The sequence below is a fragment of the Pseudophryne corroboree genome, chromosome 1 (genome assembly GCF_028390025.1).
Source record: "Pseudophryne corroboree isolate aPseCor3 chromosome 1, aPseCor3.hap2, whole genome shotgun sequence".
NCBI classification, from domain to species: Eukaryota; Metazoa; Chordata; class Amphibia; order Anura; family Myobatrachidae; genus Pseudophryne; species Pseudophryne corroboree.
Window position 1 is genome coordinate 132,770,152 of NC_086444.1, and position 21,502 is coordinate 132,791,653.

The 21,502-nt window shown below is 45.0% G+C and overlaps 1 protein-coding gene across 5 annotated transcripts in view; it reads left to right on the plus strand.

The window, feature by feature from the left end:
- Positions 1-21,502, plus strand: part of IPO11 (importin 11) — a 1,123,558-nt gene that overhangs the window by 1,007,455 nt on the left and 94,601 nt on the right. Inside the window, exon 30 of one of the 5 annotated variants that reach the window (XM_063963028.1) lies at positions 9,919-9,942. The exons of the other annotated variants lie outside the window; for them this stretch is intronic. Coding sequence (XP_063819098.1) covers positions 9,919-9,927 — 9 coding nt within the window. The 3' untranslated portion in view covers positions 9,928-9,942. Of the gene's footprint in view, positions 1-9,918; positions 9,943-21,502 lie in introns of those variants that run through there. 5 annotated transcript variants of the gene reach the window in all.

Below are 21,502 nucleotides of genomic sequence, written 5' to 3' on the forward strand. Positions count from 1 at the left end.
TATATCGCATCAGAAGGCTCCTGCAGCATCGCAATATTTCCTTCTTGTTAGAGACTGGGAGCATACTGAGGACACTGCCATAGCGGGATAAACAGGGAATTTACATCCAGAAAATCAGCGCCTGGAGGATATATGTAGTATACGAATTGCCGCGTCCGCCCCCTGCGGGTGTCTAAGAGGCAGAGCAGGGCGACCAACCACAGAGGACCCGGGTCAGCCGACAGCCTCCGTCTGGCAGAGGACCACCTTATGGGAGAGTTGTAAAGGGGCTCGTGGCTACAGAGGGACTAGCTAAAGGGGTCACCTCAATATAGCAAAGTACCTCAACTCAGTAGCAGGCAGAGTCCTGGAGTGTATAGCTGATCAGGGTGACAGAAGTCCACAGCAGCCCTCAGGGACCAGCAGGGAGGGAAGATGAACAGGGGCTGCAATTATATTTATTTTTATATATTGGAGGCTTCCTGCATGGTGGAGGAGCAGCCTGGCCAGGAAGTAATGTGGGAAGCAGAGAGCCCCAATATGGCCACCGCCAAGCAGGGATCCGGAGGGCTGAGCCGCAGCAGGAGTCTCCAAGCTGCGGAGAGCAGTGCCCGGGGGAGCTGATGCGGCACACAGAGGGCAGGTAGCGCCGGGGCTTGCGGGCGGGCGGGAGGTCCGGCCGGCTCTCCGTCTCACCGCAGACCCACAGCAGTCTCTCCGGAGGTCCGCGTCAGACGGCCCCGAAATCCAGGTCCCGGCGCCCGCACACAGACAGGCCACAACCTGCGGTAATGCGGAGTGCACTCCCCGGCTCCGTAGTGCCGGCCGGGCAGGCACCCGAAAAGGTACAGGAGGTGGGCAGGAAGCTAAAAACGGGGAAAAGGGAGCTTCGGGGAAGTAATTAAATAATATAAAGAATAAGAGGGTCAGGAGCTGGGAAGAAGCACGTCTCTCCTCCACAGATGCTAGGCCACCGGTATCAACCATCTTAATAGTCCAGTTATAGAGTATACAGAATTACATACATATAGATAAAAATGTTTTATTTATAATAGCCAAAATATTTTTGTGAGTACACTAATTTTGGATAGTGAACTATTCTGCAAATCACAATGGTGAATGGCTGTATTAGTCAAACAGGAAATATGTATATAATACAAAATTGATAAATGTCCAGTTGGTATAATATCTCAAACCGGCAAATAGTGGATATGCGGAACCTTCTAATATATTTATGGGTTAAGATAACTTGTGGAACGGGTCTCCCAAAATGGAACTATCCTGGAAAGGCCATTAATACTGCTGCTGTTTATCAGCACATGAGCATATCAGAGATAATCACTGTCATGATTCTCCGCGCAGTGATTCTCCAGATAGGCCAATCTGAGAACGTGACACCTTTACTGATTACCTCAGCATGTGGTAAATCCACGCGGTAAACTGCCACCAGCAGAAGTACCAGTCGCTGCGTCTGCCAGGCTAAGCGACTTTGAGGGACCCCGCCCAGGGTGAGCTTCTGCTCTCACCCGCACACAAAGTTATTAATACGTAAAAAGATAGGTAACCTGACCTCGGTCGAGGCTTTGGGATTTAATCCAAGTATAAACTTCAAAGCTTAGTGTTACAGAAAAAAGAAAGTTACAAGAATATAATAGTTGTAAATAGTAAATACAATTTCAAATAAAATAAAAAAATAGGCATAAACACAGCTTCACCTGAAGTTGGGCTGTCGGATTGAGGCCTATCCTTGATTGTCTTTTTGGAACATCTGTATCCTTCAATAGCCTCATGCAGAATAAACACCTTCCAACCTGTGTTCCTCATATTTAAAACCCAGGCTGCACTCACAGGCCCCCCTCCCTCTGGAGAGTTTGTTTAACCCTTCCAAAGCCAGAGTGAATGGAGTCTTAGCTTTTACTATGGGGTCTCTTAACCATTCTAACAGGGGTGGATGGCCTCATCTTCAATTGCTTGTTTGATGCTTAGAGAGTTGGTACCGGCCCTCTTGGTCACATGAGCAGGGATTATTTAATTACCCATCTCATTTTGTTTGAAGGTATGAAGCAGGCTTATCCATTATACTGGGACAGTATATACAACTGGCTAAAGCAGAGGTTCCCAAACTGTGTGCCGTGGCTCCCTGGGGTGCCTTGGGACACTTGCAGGGGTACCCTGGGTTGGTGGTCCAGGACCAGTTCAAATTATTCATGGTCATTATAATAGTCAAAACCAGTGCTGGTGGCTGCCAGTCATAAAATATGTGGCCAAACAGAAGCAAATCTTGTCCCTCACCACACAACTGACCCTAAGGATGACATATAAACGTGATCTAATTAATGTAATATTTCTTTCTAAATTTCTCAATAAGAAATTTTTGCCCTAGGGGTGCCGTGAAAAAAATTCTGATATTCTAGGGCGCCGTGATTCAAAAAAGTTTGGAAACCACTGGGCTAAAGGGACATTTATCACCTGTTGTATCCAAAACATCTTCGCTAACCCATAAGGATGCACCCCCTGTTGGGAAAGTAACAACTTGTTTGAAATGACCCAAGCCAGGCCTGACCCTGGCCTCTGAAATGCTGTTCCTTTGCAATGTAATTGCCACAATATACAGATAAGCTCAGTAAGAGCATTGAAGCTTGTCACCTTTCCACATAGCACAACCTTTGAATTGTTTACTATTTCTGGACCACCGATGTGTCTGAGTAAACACTACAAGGCAATTAACTCTCACTCCAGGTTCCATCCACAGACATGTTTCTCAATACAAAATACATTGATACAGCAATCAGATATCTTGATATCACATACATTAACAGGCCTATTCCTAGTTGAAAGGCCTATTCCTAGTTGAAATAGCCTGGATCATGACAGTCACTGCTCTATTTAGTTTACCCTACCTACCTATCTGCCAAGAGGCAGTGAACAAATGGGTGAGAGCAAAAAGATGGAATACTGTCGATCTCTGAAAAGAAGGAAGATAGAGTAATTGAAAATGCTGTTGCTTGGGTATTTCCCAGTAATCCCTGTTAGAATAACCAGCACAGGAACTACTCAGAATGAGAGTTCAATGAAAGTGGTGATGGAGGGAATAAGATAATCAGTCCCAGATGGGTTTAGAGAAGTATTGGATCCATAAACCAGGGAGGAGATAATGTTAGTCAGCCTTGTATGTGGACTAGATAAAAAGATGTAGAACACCAAAAGAACACTATATATGTGTTGTGATACAAATGATCACACAGGCTCACTATGTTGCTAACAGGCATAGTAAGTAGGTGTATACACAGGTTACATCAGGTGATAGCAGTACTAAAATAAGGTTAAGTATCACCAGCTCACTATTGGGATTGTAGTGTGGATGTCTTAACCTACAGCACCTAGTCATCCTAGGTGGTCTCTCATCCAAGTACTGACCAGGCCCAACACTGCATATGTTCCAAGATCAGACAAGATAACCAGTGTGGTATGACTGTAGATATATGGTCCCACTATGTTAGAGCAATCCAGTGACAACCCAGTAGTATGCAATAATGTGCTGGTCTGAACAGGTGCAAAACAATCAAAATCAATATAGCAAGTATTCTATTTCGGGTATGTCACCTCCAATTTGCATACAGTCAAAGTAAAATTCTTTAATACTGTATCATAGAAAGAAACTGGATAAATAATTGATTGACCAGGATTAGTGCTATAGAGTGGTAGTTCAGACCAGACTCTAACTGGACGTGCATTTTGCCAGCAATTGGCTTGATCACCAGGTACCACAGGGCTGCCCTGTTGCCTCCTATATACCTAAGAAAATAATGCAGAAATTGGAATAATTGAATGGGCCGGATGTATCAGATAAGTCATGTGACCAGTAATTTAGCTATTTAATTGGTTAAAAACTGTGGTGTCTCTCCCATGGAGTAGTATGGCCAATCATTGAAGATGTTATCCACTTCCTGTATCACTATGCTGTGATAGACAGGTAATAAATGATGGTCATGAATAACTGTAATTAGAAGTGACCGACATGTACTGCAGAGTTATACAGCGGGTGGGAACATGGCAGGGCCGCCCGGACACAGTGTGTAGGTAGTCCGGTGGTTGCTAGGTAACCTAACCTGAGGACCGGCTACTGGAAGTACTGTCTCTGTCCGCATCCTCAGGTGCAGTTGGTACTGTAGAGCGAGAGCTGGGAACCACCAGTTACTAGGCAACCCATTTTCTATGATCTTATTTAGGCAGATTCTATGCAGGATCAAACTTTCCTCTACTGCATATGGGTAGCTAGCCCTGGATTTAGAGATCAGTGTAGAGATGCCATGGTATCTGTGCTAGTACTGTATATAATACTCATGGTTCATGTAGGTCCCTTTTTAAACAATACTGTATACTAGGTGATTCATTGCGCCCTACGGGCCCTCTTCACACCGTCGTAAGGGGCTTTGCCCCCTTAACCCTTGCATGCCCTTGTGGCGTGCAATATTTGTATTATATGGAGTATTACCTCCAATCATAATTGTGTGAGTGGTTAACTATTGATCGGACAAAGGGCCTGCGATGGTTAAGGGGTCGTAGCCCCTTGCAATAGCATGAACAGCGCACGCAGCTTCTGATGAATCACCTAGTAGGTGCTGTGGTTGGGGGAGTGGCGGGTGCGGGGGGGAGGGGGTCCGGGAGTGCCATGAGTGGGGGAGGGGCTGGTGCGGTGGTGCTGCGGGTGGGGGTCCGGAGCCACAGCGGGGGTGCCGCGGGTGGGGGTGGTGCGGGGGTGCTGCGGGTGGGGGTCCGGAGCCACCACAGGTGATGGAGGGGGGGGAGTGCCGTGGATGGGGCCCGGAGGTACTGCGAGTGGGTAAGGGGCGGGTAATGCTTCTCCTGCTGTCCTCCCTTTGGCAGTGGCTCTTCCGGAGACTCGCACAGCAGCCAAGCAGCCAGTCACTATTGCGCCGCATTACATGGAAGAAGATGCACTCAATAAACTACAGCTCCCAGCAGACCTTAGCGCCGGAATGCTTTGGCTGCTGGGAGGTGTAGTTTATTTAGTGCATCTACTTCCCTGTAATGCTGCACGTTGGTACACCGGCGCTAACAATAGTGACTGGCTGGCGGAACTGACTGAGTGGCTGAATCAATTTAAAAGGTGAGAGTGCTGTGCAGTGTCAGTGACACTGCACACGCACTGCACTGCACTGTCACCTTTTGCATTGATTCAGCGTCCAGACATTACCCTCCGCGATATCACCCACTCTATCCGTTACATTAGCCATCTCGGGGCTTCCGGTGCTGTGTTGCAGAGTCAGGGCCTCTGGGGATCTGAGCGTGGCTGTGGCGGGGAGGTACTTCTGAGACATCACACGCAGAGGAGACTTCGGGGCTCATAGAGTATGTGGTGCAGGGTGGGCTATGAAAGCCTTCCGCTGTGCCGCTTTCATACACATCTATGCCGGAGTCCGCAGCAGCTTTTGTTCCATCTGCGCAGCGACTAGGGAGTGGGGATTGTTGATGCCGGAGGGGGCAGGCGGACTGGCAGCAGGACATAGGACGACATTCCAACCCGTTCGCACGCTACTGTTTTTCGTAGCGGTGCGAACGGGTCGGTTCTGCACATGTGCCGTGGCCACAATGCGCAGGCGCGTCGTTGCCCAGTGATGGCCGTCGCTGGGCAACGACAAGAAGAGCCAAGAAAGCGATCGCTGCCGCGATCGCAAGAAGATTGACAGGGGGAAGGCATTGCGGAGCGTCAGCTTACCATTTTCTGGGAGTGGTGCGGCGAACGCTGGCGTGTCCAGGCGTTTGCAGGGCGGGTGTCTGACGTCAATTCCGGGACCTGACAGGCTGAAGACATCGCAGCGGGTAAGTAACTTCAGAGCTACTCAGAAACTTCACAAATTGTTTTTGCATAGCTCGGCTGCACAAGGGTACGCAGCCTTGCTATGCAAAAAAAAACCTCCCCCATAGGTGGTGTCTAGTTGATCGCACGGGCAGCAAAAAGTTGCTACGTGTGATCAGCTCGGAATGACCCCCATAGGACGCTGCAGTAAAAGGGTTTTTTTCCCTATCTACAGCGCAGAGACTTGCTGCAGATGCAGTGGCATACCCTCCAGCCTTTTTGGCAGGTACAGTACCTTTTTTTTTATGGTCAGTACCGATTTCTGCCTCTCCAAACTTCCATTGAAAGCATAGGAAAAGGGGAGTGGCCACACCACTGTACCCGTGACCACGCCCCCTTTTCACATTTGTAGTGATTTTTATGTGTAAAGTGTTGGAGGGTGTGTTGCTGCAGATGCAGTGGGCCTATTTTGGGGTGTGGACCTGGAGCTGCAGCTCCATCAGCCTCATTGTTAATCCTGCTCTGTGAACACACAGCAGCCAAAGGACAGCATCTCCCATTGGATGTAACCTGTGTGGGAGGGCGTTTGTCGCCCAATCAGCTGTGGGCTGGGTGTGATAGACCTGCTGCTAATCCAATGAGAGCTCCTAGCCACGCCCAGCGTTATCCACAGAGTCACAGATCTGGGCAATTATATAGGAGATAATATTGTTTAGTAATAAATATGTTTACAAGAACAACAAAAACTTCAGTGTTAATGCAATAAAATATGTTTGCTGTTGAACACCTGCTCTCAGTTAAGCTTTGTAGCTCAGTGCAGAATAGATATTTGCGTTATGGGACTGTCTGAATATTGTGCAGCCTCTGCTTTTCATTTCATTTCTCAGCAATCCCATGAATACGGCTTTCAGCTCACACAGTCTCTCTGTGGATATGGACTCTTGTGCAACTCCAGACACAATGAAAGTTAAGCAGGAAAAGTAGATTTATGTTGACAGTAAATATTAGCCAAGAACTTAATGTAAAAGTAGCAGAAACAGCTGGCTAAGGCCATTGGTGCAGAGATCCCACTGTTATGGCCCATGGCTTATGTTATTTATTTTTTATTTCTCCTCTAAAGGAGCACCATCCTTTGGCTTACTGGAAACTCACCCAGCCATCAATCTTGTTACATTTTCTTTTGAAGACAGATACAAATGTTCTTTAGGAAGAAATATGCAGAGGAAATCATACAAAACAGTCTCAGCAGAGAATAAACTTAGATTTAGTGTAGGTTCCTGCTGAGAATCATTTTTGTCTCTTGCCATAAGCATGAGTAATATCAACGGTGGCAAGCAGAACATTAGCCTCCTTATCCATTAATGTCAATATATTAATCCTGCCCCAGGCCTTCTCCAGGATGGATTGCTACAATTTAGTTTGCTTTCCCCCATGCAGCAGACTATCTTCACGTCACGTGTGGTAAACATTTGCTATAGGCATCACTGATAGGACCTTATCCATCTAATCATTTTCATTCCCGATAACATTCCGTTTCAAGGTGGTTTGGCCATAGGGCCTACTGGGTCATCATGTAAAAGTTTATGCATACATGTTACAAGTCTTTTAATTTATTTTAACTGACATTAACCATTTGTTTTATTACTTGGTGCTGGTACAGAACTTTTAAATATACTTTATTCACTATTTTAAAATAGGCAGCAGTGATAGGTGATTGCAGCTCCTGGTTTGTTTTACCTCTGAAACTCCAGCTGCACAGTGTCACATTTCAGCTCTCAGCTGAAGTTGTAAGAATAACCTCAGAGCCAGAAGGAAAATACCAGCATTGTCTATAGTAAAGTACTGGTTATACTTTCAGTGTCCAGTCAAGTATAAGTGATCATGTTCTGCGTAGTATGACTTCTAAGCATATTAAAACTAGTGAAGTGTTCTGACTATAAGAAGAAAGAAGAAAACTGCCAGTGTGTGGTTTGTAAAGGGCACAGACAATATCCCACATAATCCATGATTAAAGCCATGTTTGTAATGTGTAGAGAAGAAATTATTCATGCAGAAAATAAAAAAACTTCACACTATGATGTACAAAAAGGATCAGAATGAAGACTCTAACCTTAGGTACAGGTTGAGTATCCCTTATCCAAAATGCTTGGGACCAGAGGTATTTTGGATATCGGATTATTCCGTATTTTGGAATAATTGCATACCATAATGAGATATCATGGCAATGGGACCTAAATCTAAGCACAGAATGCATTTATGTTTTATATACACCTTATACACACAGCCTGAAGGTAATTTTAGCCAATATTTTTTATAACTTTGTGCATTAAACAAAGTGTATCTACATTCACACAATTCATTTATGTTTCATATACACCTTATACACACAGCCTGAAGGTCATTTAAAACAATACTTTTAATAACTGTGTGTTTTAAACAAAGTTTGTGTACATTGAGCCATCAAAAAACAAAAGTTTCACTATCTCACTCTCACTCTCACTCAAAAAGTCCATATTTCGGAATATTCCGTATTTCGGATATTTGGATATGGGATACTCAACCTGTACATGCCTATGTGGCCATTGAAATCAGGTAATTCACTTTCTCTGGGGCCACTGGTCAATTTAAATTGTAGCAGAAGAATGTCCTTGTATGTTATGTGTTAAGAGTAAAAAAAAAATACTAATAATGGAACAGTTTGGTTCTGGAACAAGCCACGTTTTCACTGGCCGAGGTGCAAATGCATTCATTGGAGGGGTTATTTACAGTACATGCAGGCAAATGACTTGCTGCCCTTGCATTAAATACTGGGCGGAAGTTTTGTTTTTATACAGAAATATAGAGTTAATCTATGACACATCCCTTCCCACCCCCTTGCTGATTTAAATAGTCATGGAATCCGCTGGATTACTTTTGAAGGCAGATTCTGCTGACGCTCTATGGAGGTGCAAACAGATTAAGCCTACCATATGCATGGAATAATGTGCTATGCGAGCTGACCATGATTGATTCTGCCTCTAAATCTCTCTGCATGGTTTATATGTGGCCCACATATATTGCAACATGATTTTACTAAAGTGCAAATTGATCCTTGTTTTGATTTGCACCTAACAGTCAGCCCATAAATGTAGAAGTATTTTCTTATTATTTGTATGTAAAGCATTACTCTGTTTCCCTGGAAAGTATTACAGTATTTCATGCATCATTTGTCAACACTGAATATCATTTCCAAGGCCACTGTGCTGATAGAAAAGGCAATCTAACCATGTCATGCTTATTGCAGTCTAGTTGGAGGCTGCTGTTGCGCAATTCCCATCATAACTTGTTTTTCTAATCATGGTTACAAGCTTAGTTTTTGGTCACCACTTGTTAACCACCCACAGACTAGAAAGAGTGAAGGGTTAGCCTCCTTTTTTACTCCGTGCTGCCAGTGTACTGTAAATGTTGTCCTTGCTCTTCTGAGTTCCGTTTGAGATCCAGAGGACATTTTGCTAGGCCCTCAAGAGATGCCGGAGGGGGAGACCACATGGTAGATGCATTTATCTGCATTGTGCAGCGGGAGATGGGATAACACTTTTATTTTGCAAATCACGTAGTGATGTTCCCAGACCAGCCACATCTCTTGAGAAGTGGGCAGATCTGCGAGGTTGTGAGTCCGGGAGAGCTCCCTGTAATTTGGAATTCTCATGGACATTCACGGAGAGAAGGCAGAAACTTTCCAAAGATTGTGCAGAGAACGATTTCAGTCATTTAAGGAGAAGAAAACTTTGCATTCTATATCACGCTGGCCACAAAACTATATTTCGCCCATTTTAGATTTACATTTTCTAATATTCCTGGTCTTATTATCTATTCTGACATCTACAATTGTCTGTACCTTTACCCACCTGCGTTTTGCTATATTTACAGTTCAGTTAAACAGATTATATTTTAACATGTATTGTCCACTTTATACTGCTAGTTATTGTTCTCAAGTACTGTACTACCTATTACATTTTCTATATTTTAATGTCTAACATGCATTCCATGCTCTGCCACCTACTGCTTAAATAAAGTTTACACAAAGTTTCCTCTTTATAGATTATTAGTTATCTCTCTGTTCTAATATTTCTCCATAGGGAAAGTGAGCGCCAGGTCACTTAAGAATATAAGAAATAGGATTTTTATATTCTCACGTTTAGTCAACCAAACTTTTCAATAACAGGTAATTTTTTCCTTCAGCGCTTCCTTCCTTTTCTGCTATTTCATCTTTTAGCTTCAGGGCTTCGTCTTAACATCGCCGCCGAGCTTTTTAATGATGTCATGAATAATTTTTGCCTTTACACTTGTTCTATTTACAGGCAACGTTTGTGTTAGTTCTTGCGAGACTTCAGTATTGGCTCCCAGTAGCTTGCAGTACTCCAAACCTTTATCATAGGAATAAGTGACAGCATTTTCATTGCCACCTTTTTATCACATTAACTGCAGTATGCTGATCTTTTTTGATGTTGTGTATTGTAGTCGTGGTAAAAATGCATTTTTTTATTTTTTTTTTTATTTGAAGAGTTTCCTACATAAAAAATAAAAAAAAAATAGAAAACGTGTGTTCTATGCTCAAGTGGTTTTTGCTGATTTGTGGTCGGTGTGTGTATATTATAGAAAAAGCCTGACTCTCAGGTAAGTGTGCAAGAATAAGGTGCAGCCTATATCCAAAACACAATAGGGGCACTCCCTTCACCCCCCAAAAAATACTACAAGGCAAAAAGTGAGTGAATCGGACAATGGGCGCCCTTCTATATCCACATGAAAAAACACAAAATCTCAGTAAGTATATGAGAATATGTCAGCAGTATACATTCCTGTGAGCAGCTTGTATCATCAGCATGTAATAGGTCAGTCTCCCCGTATTCCACACAGTGTTCCTCCTCTTGGTCTGTTTCCTCTCAGAATATCCATAAAGCAAAGAGAATGGGCAAAAAATAGTGTAACACCGTTTTATTTTTTCGCACACAGAACAAATAGCTTCAATAAAAACTGGATCATAAAAGTTAGTGTGTCAACTGCAAGTGACCAACCTTTTATGTAGACATCCCCCAATCAAACAATGACATTCAGATTCCTTAGTGGTTGCTCTATTTATTGTACAGTAAGTATTCAAAATGTAGTTCCAAAAGGTAATATGCTGGTTTACAGCTCACCTGCCAACAGACTACTGGCTTGCAGTTGACACACTAACCTTGAAAAAGGGTCTGGAATAGACCTGAAACGCGTCGGTGTTGTGTGAGGAATTGTCCAGACGACTGTTGGTGAAAGTGACTACCGGTTCCAGGGAGCTGTAAACCCGGGTGGCTGCCTGAGATTGCTTTAACATCTATGCGATTTTGAGAATTTATTAAGTTCTCTTTTTATCCGGTAATTACATCACCTCTACTTTCTGGGATTATCCTTGTCACTTGTGTGTTGCTCTTTTATGATCCAGTTTTTATTGAAGCTATTTGTTCTGTGTGCGAAAAAATAAAACGGTGTTACACTATTTTTTGCCCATTCTATTTGCTTTATGGATATTCTGAGAGGAAACAGACCAAGAGGAGGAACACTGTGTGGAATACGGGGAGACTGACCTATTACATGCTGATGATACAAGCTGCTCACAGGAATGTATACTGCTGACATATTCTCATATACTTACTGAGATTTTGTGTTTTTTCATGTGGATATAGAAGGGCGCCCATTGGGGGTCATTCCGAGTTGTTCGCTCGTTATTTTTTTGTCGCAACGGAGCGATTAGTCGCTAATGCGCATGCGCAATGTCCGCAGTGCGACTGCGCCAAGTAAATTTGCTATGCAGTTAGGTTTTTTACTCACGGCATTACGAGGTTTTTTCTTCGTTCTGGTGATCGTAATGTGATTGACAGGAAGTGGGTGTTTCTGGGCGGAAACTGGCCGTTTTATGGGAGTGTGTGAAAAAACGCAACCGTTTCTGGGAAAAACGCGGGAGTGGCTTGAGAAACGGAGGAGTGTCTGGGCGAACGCTGGGTGTGTTTGTGACGTCAAACCAGGAACGACAAGCACTGAACTGATCGCACTGGCAGAGTAAGTCTCGAGCTACTCAGAAACTGCACAGAGAAGTATTTTCGCAATATTGCAAATCTTTCGTTCGCAATTTTGATAAGCTAAGATTCACTCCCAGTAGGCGGCGGTTTAGCGTGTGCAAAGCTGCTAAAAGCAGCTTGCGAGTGAACAACTCGGAATGACCACCATTGTCTGATTCACTCACTTTTTGCCTTGGTGTGTGTATATTGTGTGAATTTCAAATTATTTCCAATAAACATTTCAATGCCAGCGTTAATATATACTGCGGACGCAAGGCGCATCTTATTAACATATACGATAAAAGTGCGCTGAACGTTGCAGCACTATATCCCTTAAGAGAAAGCAAGCAGTCGCACACATTGTAAGCTGAGGTCCAACGCTCAGAGATATATATATTTGATATTAAAAGGGTATGCATACAAAATAACATGTACAGTATATCATTAGGTATAACATGTATATATATATATATATATATGGTTACAGAGTTACAATTACACAAGAAGCAGTTACAGTTACAAAAGAATCAGTTACAGCCAATATACATACGCATAGTTTCAGTGGTCCCAGGCAGCCAGTCATCAGGTAGGAGACTTCTGATAAGGGGGGGGTGATATGATAATGTATCAAAGAGCTCCCTGCTTCTGGGTCCCTATGTTTATACAGTAAAGTAATGGGTGTATACAGCAGTGGGTTTCATCTTCTTCCATTGGTCCAGGAGAGGGAGGTCTCTCATTCCTAGTGTGTTGTTGGTCAGTTCATATGCAAACAAAGTCCAGTTTGAAGATGCAATTATAGGGGTTAGCCACTTGTTTTTGCTGCACACATGCTGTATTCAGGAAGTTCTTTGTTCTAATAAGAGTGACTAGATTTCATACATTTAATCATAACTAATCGTTGCAATGTGCTACAATTTACCCATAGCTATCAAATTAATACACACATTCTCCTGATCATTTTGACAGTAAGCATGATATACTGTATTTAACTTGTTCCGTTCCAATAATACATATATAACTGATGTTACACTCTATTATATAAATACATTATAATGTCTGGTGCTTGACATGTTTTGTCTGTGTTATTTATGTGTTGTATGAAATATGTGTTGAATATATCTTTGTGGCTTGTCTGTGTGAATGCGTATGCTACCGTATATCCTGTGCAAGCTGCGTGTTTGCGCAGAGACCTCCCTGTTTGGATTTGTATGTTCTGTGTATGTAAAAAAAAAATACTTCGACAATTGTGGTCTTGCTAAAAAAAAAAAGCACTTGTGTGTCTGGGTCCTTGATATTCTTGTTAAGGAGTGGTGTACGGGACGCGGTCACCATACCGCTAGTTGGGATCCCGGATGTCGCAATGGCGACGCCAGAATCCCGGTGCCACAGGGTTACCTCCCTCTATGGGTGTCCACGACACCCATACAGGGAGAATAAATCCTGTGGCTAGCGCAGCAAGCCACCGTGCCCGCAAGAGGCTTGCTAGCGCTAGCCCCGCTGCTGGCATACAGGTGGCCGGGATCCCGCTGTCTGTATACTGACGGCCGGGATCCCGCCCACCAGCTTTACATACCGATTCTTGGTGTACAAGTTTAACTACTTTATTTCATCAACAGGGATCCAGCTTTGGTGCCAAAACAAAAACAAGAGTCTCTTTTTTTTTAGTATTATTATTGTTTGTTTTTAAGATAATATTTTTTATGTTACTGTTTTGTTATAGGCTTGCTTGTTTGACATCTATTACATTCATTCTCCTGAACATTGTGCAGCAGGGTTCCCCCTCTACCTTCTGCCTGAGACACCATCTTTACAGTGATATTTTCAGGAAGATGGTGCATGCACAGAAATCAGGAAAGGCACTTGCCCAGTGCCAGAGTCAATGTTATCATTTGCACCAGCGCATCTCTCTGAAGCTATCACCTGAAAGATGGTGCAAGATGCAGATTACAGGGGAAGGACATTGCACGACATTGGTGGAGTCTGTTCTGGGTGCAGGATGTGCAGGGCTCCCGTTGAACCAGGGCTCATTGTCCCTGCACAATTTTAACTCCTTATAGATACTCCCTTGTAAAGACTGACTTGACGGAGATGAAGTGAGTACGGCTGCCTTAAACATTCCAAGTGAGAGGGTTAGCCACTCCTAAATTAACTATGGCACAAAATACTAAGGGGGTGATTCAGAGGCAATTGCTGCAATGGCAGCGATCGCACTCAGAAGGCTTTTGTGGAGTAAGCACACACCCAGTAAGTCCCAGTGAGATGCTAAAAGCATCTCACTGGTGCGTTCGCCTCTGCCTGATTGACAGGTAGAGGCGGTCTTGGGGCGGGAGGGGGCGTGCCAATGGCGTTAGAACGCCGTTGGTGGGGCGCGGTCCAGACAACGTAGGCGTGTCCGGACCGTTGCAAGGGCGGGCCACGGTGGCTGCGTGACGTCATGCAGCTGCTGCGAACCAGATTGTGGGGGGTAGCCGCCTGCCAGCACAGCTAGGTTGCACAGGCAGGGAGCTACTTGGTGGGTGCGAAAGCATCGCCGTCATGCAATACTTTCGCAATTGTGCAGGGGGAAGTAGTGCCTGACATGCGAGGCGGACTAGCCCTGTGCTGGGCGTCCCCCCTCATTTCAGAGAAACTGATCGTAGATGTGCTAAATTTAGCACATCTACGATCAGGTCGGAATCACCTCCTAAGACAGGGGTGGGTAACCTTTTTCATGCCAAGGGCCATTTGGATTTTTTCGACATCATTCGCGGGCCGTTTTTTAAGTGCCCCCCACCCCCATGCACACACTCTCCTAGGAAAGTAGGCGTGGCATTAAATCCCCTTCTCAAAGCAAGAGTATTTTCTACATTGAAACTTCTTGCCCACAGAAATACTCCTCGCTCACTGATTCCACTCACACTCCCTTCCCCTGCGTTGAACCACACTGACACTCCACTCACATTCCCTCTCCCTGCACTGTACCACACACTGACCCCAACACACCCACCCCTGCAACACACTGACACTCACACTCCCTCCTCTGCCCTGTAACACACACTGACACTCACACTCCCTCCCCTGCCCTGTAACACACTGACACTCACACTCCCTCCCCTGCCCTGTAACACACTGACACTCACGCTCCCTCCCCTGCCCTGTTACACACACTGACACTCACACTCCCTCCCCTGCGCTGTACCACACACTGACACACTCCCTCCCCTGCCCTGTAACACACTGACACTCCCTCCCCTGCTCTGTACCACACTAACGCTAACAGTTACACTCCCTCCCTCTTGCACTGTATGTATTCTTACCGGCGGCTCCTAAGTATGCACCGGTCTTCCCTCAAGGTGGCCGCGCTGCTACCTGCAATGCTGGAGACGGGTGCGGAGCAAAGGCCCATGGGAAGGGCAGCTGCGGCATCAAGGGAGATGCAGTTCTCTCACAATGTACACTGAATACAGTGCACAGTGTGAGAAAACTACATCTCCCAGGAAGCCATGCACCGGGGACGGCTTTACACAGCTGCCTCATACCTCTCTGAGCCGTCTGCCGCGCACTACATCATGGGAGATGTAGTTTACTCACACTGTACATTGAATACAGTGTAGAGAAAACTACATCTTCCAAATAGCCGTGCGCCGCAAACGGCTTTACACTCGGCGGCTGCCTCCTGGCCGGTCAAGATGCCTCTCCGGGCCGGATTAGGCCCGCGGGCCGGAGGTTCCCCACCCCTGTCCTAAGACAATGTGAGGTTCTGGGAACACGTGCTAGAAGACTGTGGAGTCAAATTTTTGTATGAAATTAAAATCATGTACTGTACTAAACATAACTAGAACTTTTCAACTACACTTTAACTTGCTGGAGCTCATAATAACATGCTTTTGTCCTCCTACGTGTATACAATCCACTGACAGCCATCTCCTTATATGCCAGAGAAGTGAGTAATAACATTAATTACCTAAAGTAATGTATGAATGTTTTTTCCCCCTGTGGTCCTAACTTCATCTAATGCTATGAAAATTTTATGTTAATTAATCTCCATAATGATACAGGACTTGGTGTCTCTCTTCTCTGATGCTTGTACATTCTTTGATTGCAATTATAAGAAAATAACCGGTACTGTACTGAATGTGTCTTGAGTCTGCAATAAAAACACATACAGGTGATTTAGTTATAATTTAAAACTTAACAAAATGAGGGTGATTAAGTGACAAAAAAAAGTTTTGAGACTGCTATTTCCCGAACAGAACATTTTATTAAGTTATTCTTACTTGATCACTTTTATTTTATTATAAGGTATATTATATATTTAGTTGGTAATTTTTATTTATATACTGTAATGCCAGTATATTCTGTTGCACCTTACAGTTGGGACTAGCAGATGATGTATGGACGGTGAACTAGGATGGTTGTATTTTAGTTTCATACTAAACACTACATAGCCCGTAGAGCGGTAATGGTGTCAGTTGCATACAGTGAGCCCTCCTCTAGGAGGATGGGTAACGTGAGTGTGTGGGTGAAACGGAAGGTTTGGGTGCCAATTTCGTCAGGAGGGGGTTGGGACTGGAATAGAAGTTGTTTGCCGGGCATGGGAAGGGTGGCCAATGAAATCGCTTCCATGGGTGCTAGTTTCTGAGAGGTAGGATGACCCAAGCAGAGTGGAGTGGGAGTGGTGCAGCACCTGTACCCATGCCGCTCAGTGACCCGTTAGAGACTGTCAGAGAGAGCCCTCGGAGGAGCTAGCTGATGCACCACAGACTCTGAAGGAGTCGCAACTGCTTCTGGTATAGTGGATCAGGTAAGCAGAGCAGATTTATGGGGAAGCTGCACTCAACAGGCAGCGAGGTAATCGTGGAGCGAGCGGGGCATAAGTTGGCTGAGAGAGAAAACAGAGGGGGGTGAGACAGTGGCTGAGAGCACACAGGAGGGGGAGATGTTACACAGTGGCTGGGAGAGAACACAGGGTAGGGGTGTGACGCAGTGGCTAGAAGAGAATACATAGAGGGGGTGAGACAGTGGCTGGGAGAGAAAACAGAGGGGGGTAACACGGTGGCTGAGATCGTGGGTGGATTGGGATGGAAAACCAGACCAGGGAAAAAAATTTAAACACCCCTAAATTGTCACGCAAGGTGGGTGTTGGGAATCCAACAACTGAGGTTGGGCTTGGGAGACTGATGCCTGAGGAAGGGAAAGGCGAGGAGGCTGAATGTAGTTCCTTCTCATGTGATGAGGAGTACAAGGAAATACTCAAGTCGAGGAGGAAGATATAATTATGTGGTTTAACAAAATAATGATGATTCACAAAGACTGGGGTTATCCAATAGCAGAACTTAAGAATGATGTTGATGAGTCCGAAGATCACTGGTTAAAGAACTGAAGACTGTGGCTGTGACTAAGACGAGGCTGAAGAATACTGAATGAAGAATTGAAGACTGTGACTTTAAGACGAGGCTGAAGAATACTGAACACTTCCCGGATCCCCTCTACGGTCAGGGACCCCGAGGTTGCCCCGCGAGAGGAGACGGGCTGTTGGCAACAGACAGCTGCAAAGAACCACTTGGCAATAGCGGACGAGAACAGGCTACTAGGAGTAACCTGGGAGCCCAGAGCTAAGCACCTTGACCTGTGAAAGTAACTTGGAGCACTGGCACCATCACCCTGAACCAGGCCACTTTTATAAGGGAAGACTGCCACGGATTGGCTGGACAAAGAGAGTGAACACTATTGGCCTGGCTTTTGTCTCCAACATGGCAACCCCTTGCACTAAGGACACACCTGCACTCAATAGTCAGCACACTGGGCTCTGGACAATGAGCTCTGGCAACTAAGCACTACACCAGGGACTCACTGCAGCAGCTTCCTACTGCTGCACGCTGATTAGCCAGACCCTGGCCTCCGGTTCCTGGACGCCCCATACTCTGCTCGGCGGCCCCCACTGCTGCATCCCTCAGTCGCCGCAGACCCGCCTGCTGCCGAGACGGCAAACCCCGCAGCCAAGCTCCAGAGTGTGACGTAAATAGAGGGCAGGGTCTGTGGAGGGGCTGGGATGTTTCTTCTAGGACCTTCTCTCCTGAAAAGGTCCAACATTTTTCATTTGAAACTTGATTTTATAGTTGGCATCCTTCTCCCAATTTACCCTGTCATTATTTATTATTCCTGTCTACTACACATTACATTAATATTCCCACTGTATAACCTTAATAACCTTAATCATTTATTTCTAACTCTCTGCCAAGACAAGAGTTCTTGGAAGTTCTGTCCCAGCACCTACAGATTGACAAATATTGATTTTTGCTTTGCAGTTTTGGGGCGATATTATCACATCAAACTTGCAACTGTGAAATATGATACATATGCCCCTAAATGATCTAATGCTGGGTACACACTAGAAGATATATCTGCTGACCGCCCGTATACACAGCAATGCACCAATATATCTGTATTATATATTGCAGATATATATTGGTCATCATGTGTGCAGCAGGGCCGACGCGATATGTCTGTTAATGACGGCGTTCACAGACATTTCGTTGGTATACACTGGCCGATGGGCCAGCGATATATCGGTCGTCCAATAGAACGGGCGATATATCGGCCAGTGTGTACCCAGCATAACTATCTCACTGCAATTATAAGAAAATTAAGGTGTATTGAAAATCTACCAGTGACTGTGTACACGCATTTCAGTAGCAATGACAATGTAATTAAGAGACAAATAAATCATTATGTTGGTCCTTTTTTGTCAGAGAAAACCTGAAGTTTATAAAACACTGGGATTATAGCAGATATCTGTCAGCAGCAAATCTGTATGATGGGTCTACTCTGAATAGATATGGACATCTTTTGCATAACTTTCTCTAAAATCTGGTAAAATGTGCCAAGTAATAGTGTAGTGCTTCCCTTACAGACTGCAAGACAGAACTCCGGAGAATAGGTGCATGCAGGGCAGTAATTTATAAAGGATTAAATAGTAAATTTCCACAGTAACCAGTACAGTCCATGAAATAGTTTAGTGTGCAGTGACCTGGGATATGTAAAATGTGCTTTTTGCTGCCACAGGATTTTGTTTATTTTAGTTATTTGATTCATTTGCAGCTCTCCTACTGTAGCTTCATGTAGTGCATTCTCCATGTCAGTGTTTTTTTCCACCCTCCTCACACATTGCAATATACAGTCAAAGGCTGGGGTTATGGAGATGGTTGTGATGCAGAAGTTCCAAAGTAATTTGAGGATTAAACCTAAAGCAGTGATCAGACTGTGATGGGAACAGGAATGGAGCAGTTCGGAAAGGAGGGCCGGTTTGGAAGGGAGAAAGGGGTCAAGTTTAGAGGGGGAGGGAATGATAGTTTCAGCAACTTCTCACTTGGGCAGGTCAGGGTATGTGGAGGGATAGGATTTACCTCCTTCAGTCCAGAGCTGTTGCCCTCATTCTGTGCAGCTGGGCCTGGACACCTCACCAATCACTTCCACATCAGCCCTAGAAGACCACTCCCCGCAGAGCATCAGAGGAGTCCTGGCAGAGTAACATGATTGGTCACACTTGTGAAGCTGACAAGTTTTTTCTATCAATTAAGCTCATGGGTATTTCAGGGAGGGGCATTTTAAAATTTTTGGGGTCTAATGCTTATTGGTAAAGGAACAACATCTGACAATTTTGCATTTGTTGGTGAATGTACTGTACATACTGTAGCTATACAGCAAAGTAGAGATACAATAGTAAGTTACACCATACCTCCCAACTTTCATATTTTGCAAGGCAGAGTCTCGAGAGAAGAGGCAGGGAATTACGATACGAACCCTGTTTTAAAAATTTTGGGGGCATGCAGAGCAGCGGTGATCACTGGTTCTCCCAACCTGCCCCCTGCCCGCAGAACACTGCTGCCTGTGGGAGGGACAGTATTCGAATAACGGGACTGCCCCGCTTTAATCGAGACAGTTAGGAGGTATGGTTAGACTGCTAAATGGTGCTATCGTATTTATTCAGTGGGTGTGGATTATTAGATCTACACTTAAAAGATCTACAGTCAACTAATGGTAGACAAGCACTGTGTCAACAGGTTCAAAAGTTCGACATTAAATAGGTAGACAGTAGGAAAGGTTGACAGGGTCAAAAGGACGACATGGTCAAAAGGTTGATATTTAAATGGCCGACACAAATAAGGCCTCATTAGTGTGCCACGTCCCCTCACATCACTGGCTTCACTCGCCATGCTTTGGGCAGGTTACTATTCCCCATCATAGTCCACGTGGATCGTAAAGTATGAAAAAAAATTGAAAAAATCTTGTGTCGACCTTTTGAACTGTCTACCTTTTACATGTCGACATTTTGACCCCGTAGACCTTTTGACCCTGTGGACCTAATGCATGTCTACCATTAGTGGTAGACCTATTGACTGTAGACCTTTTTAGTGTAGATCTATAGACCGTATTCAGTGAGAGCCTGGTGAGCAGATTGCAGTAGTAGTGTAATGTCTGTGTTATTATAGGTGCTATAGGTTATACCTAGAAGTAGCTGTTACACAGTGACATTGCAGTTACAAAGATCGTAAATGACCCTGCCCCTGAAGCTGTGCTATAAGCCACACACTGGGGCTGATTCAGAGATGGACACAGCCAAGCGCCTTTATGCAGCGCCCACATCCATCTGATCTGCGCACGCGCACTGGCCGCGGTGCGCGTGCGGAACCCTCCTCCTTAAGGCCGCATCCTGTCTGTGGCATTTTGCGGGCGCGTTGAGCCAAGTCTTAATTCGCGACGCCACATACATGCTGCGATCTGCACCCATTTCTGAATCATGTCCACTGAGCTGTAAGCAGCATTGCTCTGTGAGCTTAATGTTCCAGCCCTGGTAACACTGTAGCCGATTCCCTGAGCTCCTTACCTTGCACACTATTGTAGGTACAGTTGGATCTTCTGGTCATGCAGCCCATCCTGGCACCTCTCTTTCCCAGTCCTCCTCAGTACATACTGTGCAGCCCTATTTTGCACCCACCTCTACACTGACAATAGAATGAGCTTCTGCAGAAGCTCCTACCACTCTCGAAAGGAGCTGAGCTCCGAAAGAGGCTAGTTATGAATGGGGCTGTGGTAAAGCCACCGAGGAGAGTGCAGCCGCGGGGCAGGGCCGTTTGCCTTCCCACCAGGGATTGTCCCTCGTTCTCAGTGGGCCAATCTGCCCCTGGCTGAGAAAGAACACAGGGGGGTGGGGGGGGGGGTAACACAGTGGATGAGAGAGAGACAGAGAGCAGGTGAAATAAAGAATGGATCGCACAGAAAGGGGGTGCAAATAGAGGCACAGAGAGGCAGTAGTGGGCATAGATATGCAGAATGCGGTACAGAGAGGCAGAGGGGGTGCCGACAGAGGAAATAGAGTGTCAAAAAGTGGTATAGATAGAGGCACGGGCAGAACGGAGCATAGATAGAAGCATAGACAGAATGGGGCACATATGCTGTAGAAGCACGGATATACAGAAAGGGAAAACAAGTAGAAGGAAATGTGTAATTGGTGGTTGGTTTAGGTAATAAAACAAATTACTTCAAAGTTGTAGACAGGTCTCTCGGCTGATATATGTAAATATATTTTAAATGTTTTTTTGTTTGCTTTTTTAAGAAAAACACACAACAATACACAGTAGTAAACAGCATG